Genomic DNA, 2,690 nt, shown 5'->3' on the forward strand with positions numbered 1-2,690 from the left:
ACATAAATCTACTGTTATAAAGTTTTTGGGCCACAATGAGAAATATATTGTCGGTTAAAGTTTTTCTTAAATATAAATAATTAATAATAAATCTCAAAATCAGATTAAATCTATAAATCAGATTAAATATAAATTTCAGTTTTTAGTTAGTTACAGAACTGCTCCACTTCAATTTATAACTTTACTTCAGAACATCAGTTTGCATTGTTTGCAAAATATTTGGATCTTACTTGAAGCTTGATGCACGTGTTTTCCACTGAAAAAGTTGATTAAACTGTGCAGAAGTACTTTGAAACCTGAGATTGAATTTATCAAAATTAATATCGTCTGAAAATAAACTAAACTTTAAAACATATTTATTTTCGTACTGTCCATTAAACTGCAAGGGTTACTGTTCTGCTGAAAGGAAAGACTCATTTTGAATCACCTTGTATAAGAAATAATTTTGTCATTTTGCCTTTAGGCAGACGTAGACATTTCACAAGTTCTCCGTCCCCTCTTCATCCGAAAATAACATGCCAAATTCTATTATTTCACATTTCATATCCTCAACAATCTCTTCAACCGTACACTTCAGTTTCCAAGGAGTCATATAGTCAATGCCCTAAAGAAAATATTTTTCTTATATTCATTACATCTTTGAGGATTATCCGTGGACCTTTTCGAGTTCTAGCTCAAATATTGAACCGCAATTTACCTGAATCGGCATCGGTTTCTATTCCGATCTCGTAGAGAGCGATTACTGTTTCGGCAGTAATCTCCACGATGTTTTCGAAATGGAAGACTTCGGCACTCAAGTTTCGCCTCACTGCTCCTTTCGAACTAGAAAAATATTCGAACATGTGTTTGCTATTAATCAAAATGTAATTGTATTTAAATATTTAAATTGGAAACTTTATTGTTGCTCATTTTCCAGAAAGGCAAATGCAAATTTAGAAGGTTTTTGGTTGGATAATTACTTAATTTTAACCAAATCAATACAAATTATATTTTTTGCCATTTTTTTGCCATTGTTTAATATTGATTTGTACATTCCTGCATTTTGGACAACACATTTTTGATCAGTTTAGGGAAATGAGGTTTGAATACATATGTTTCCAGCTTTTAAAATTACAACAGATTAAAAACATCATTTGCCTTAGTTTGAAAGTTATAAAATAGCTAATAAAAACGTCGGCTAAAAATTATGGTAAAATTGATATTTATTAATTTTACTACTTTTTGGAATCAGTTTGAAAAGACAACCTTTTCAGAGTTGAGAGTCAGATTTCAGAGTAAAAATTGACTAATAAATCCCCTAAGAGACTTTAAGAATTACCACAAATTCATTGAAATAATAAATACAGTTAGCCTGTAGGCCCAGGTAATAAAATCGATTAATCATAGAATCCATTCTAACTTCAGTTTTTACTTTTGCTCTTTGCAACTTAAAAAAAAATAATTCCCTTCTATAACTCCGTAGAAATGCTGTTTGAACTTTTTCCAAGTTCTCAGGATTTTAAAACATTGTCCAACTCACAAACTCCAAGAGGAAGTATATTTTTAACATAAAAAGCAGCATTTTTTCTTTCTAAAATTACTTTTGGCAATTGAAGAATAATTAGGAATAATTCATACCTGTTTGTGTCAATAACTTTAACATCTCCGTCTAAAGGAGTAAAACGACCATCATCTTCTTGTCGCAGCTGCACCCATCTTTTAACAGCTTGAATTAAATCTGGATCAATATTGAAGTAAAGTTGGATTTTCGACAAAGCTTCCAATACTGATACGGTGACTCTATGGCTGCCCAACATTGGGTGTTCGCTGAAGGAATCGTCCTGTTTTTTGAATGAGAGAATGGTTTGAATCTGCAAAAAAGACATCCAAAAATTATAAAAAAATCTCTGGTCCGACTACGCTATATTTCCATCCGTTCTGAGATATATAAAGTGAATGCTGATTTAAAAATTATAGATATTGTTTTATTTACTATTATTTAGAATATAAATTAAATAACATGTAATTATAACTTCTATAACAAACTATACAGAAAAAGACTTTCGCAGAAATGAAACAAAGTTATGTATATTGTAACGGAAATGGCCTGGGGTACTTACGTTTGGAATGGGGGATCGAAATTCATGGTCAAATATGACACTGACAAGCGGGAAATTTCGCACCTGTTCTGGAGATTTCGAGAACTATTTGGGATACCTGGAGAAAACTATATAAGCGACGACGAGAACCATGGGGGGAAAGTGAAGTGACAGCAGCGACGGAGTGCAGTTCCTGTTCCGTAGTTAAAGTTGTACCGAGTGGAATAAAAGTTGGAAGCAGAAGAAATAGTTTAATACTCGGTCATCCACGGTACAGAATTTGGTGTCAGAAGTGGGATTTACCAGAATCCAAGTTGAATTTTGATGGAAACGAAGTAAATCATAGAAGGAAGACCCTGCAATGGAAAACCCCAGTTTGATTGCACTGCTCATGCAGATGAAAGACGAAATGAGCAAAATGAATGACAAAATGGAAGACAACAGTAGTAAAATGATGGACGAAATGAGAGACAACAGTAGGAGAATGGAAGACAACAGTAGGAAAATGGAAGACAACAGTAGGAAAATGGAAGACAACAGTAGGAAAATGGAAGACAACAGTAGGAAAATGGACGAAAAAATGGACAAAATGGAACACAACAACAGAGAGAT

General features: G+C 33.0%; 1 protein-coding gene across 3 annotated transcripts in view; it reads right to left on the minus strand.

Annotated features, from left to right (window-relative positions):
- Nucleotides 1–2,690, minus strand: part of LOC109535677 (C3 and PZP-like alpha-2-macroglobulin domain-containing protein 8) — a gene marked incomplete at its 3' end in the record, with an annotated part of 219,141 nt that overhangs the window by 8,639 nt on the left and 207,812 nt on the right. For all 3 annotated transcript variants that reach the window (XM_048660919.1, XM_048660918.1, XM_048660917.1), the window contains 2 exon segments: nt 698–822; nt 1,618–1,850. In XM_048660919.1, coding sequence (XP_048516876.1) covers nt 698–822; nt 1,618–1,850 — 358 coding nt within the window.

The sequence above is a fragment of the Dendroctonus ponderosae genome, unplaced genomic scaffold, assembly GCF_020466585.1.
Source record: "Dendroctonus ponderosae isolate FM_Combo_2020 unplaced genomic scaffold, Dpon_F_20191213v2 Dpon_F_20191213_1, whole genome shotgun sequence".
NCBI lineage: Eukaryota > Metazoa > Arthropoda > Insecta > Coleoptera > Curculionidae > Dendroctonus > Dendroctonus ponderosae.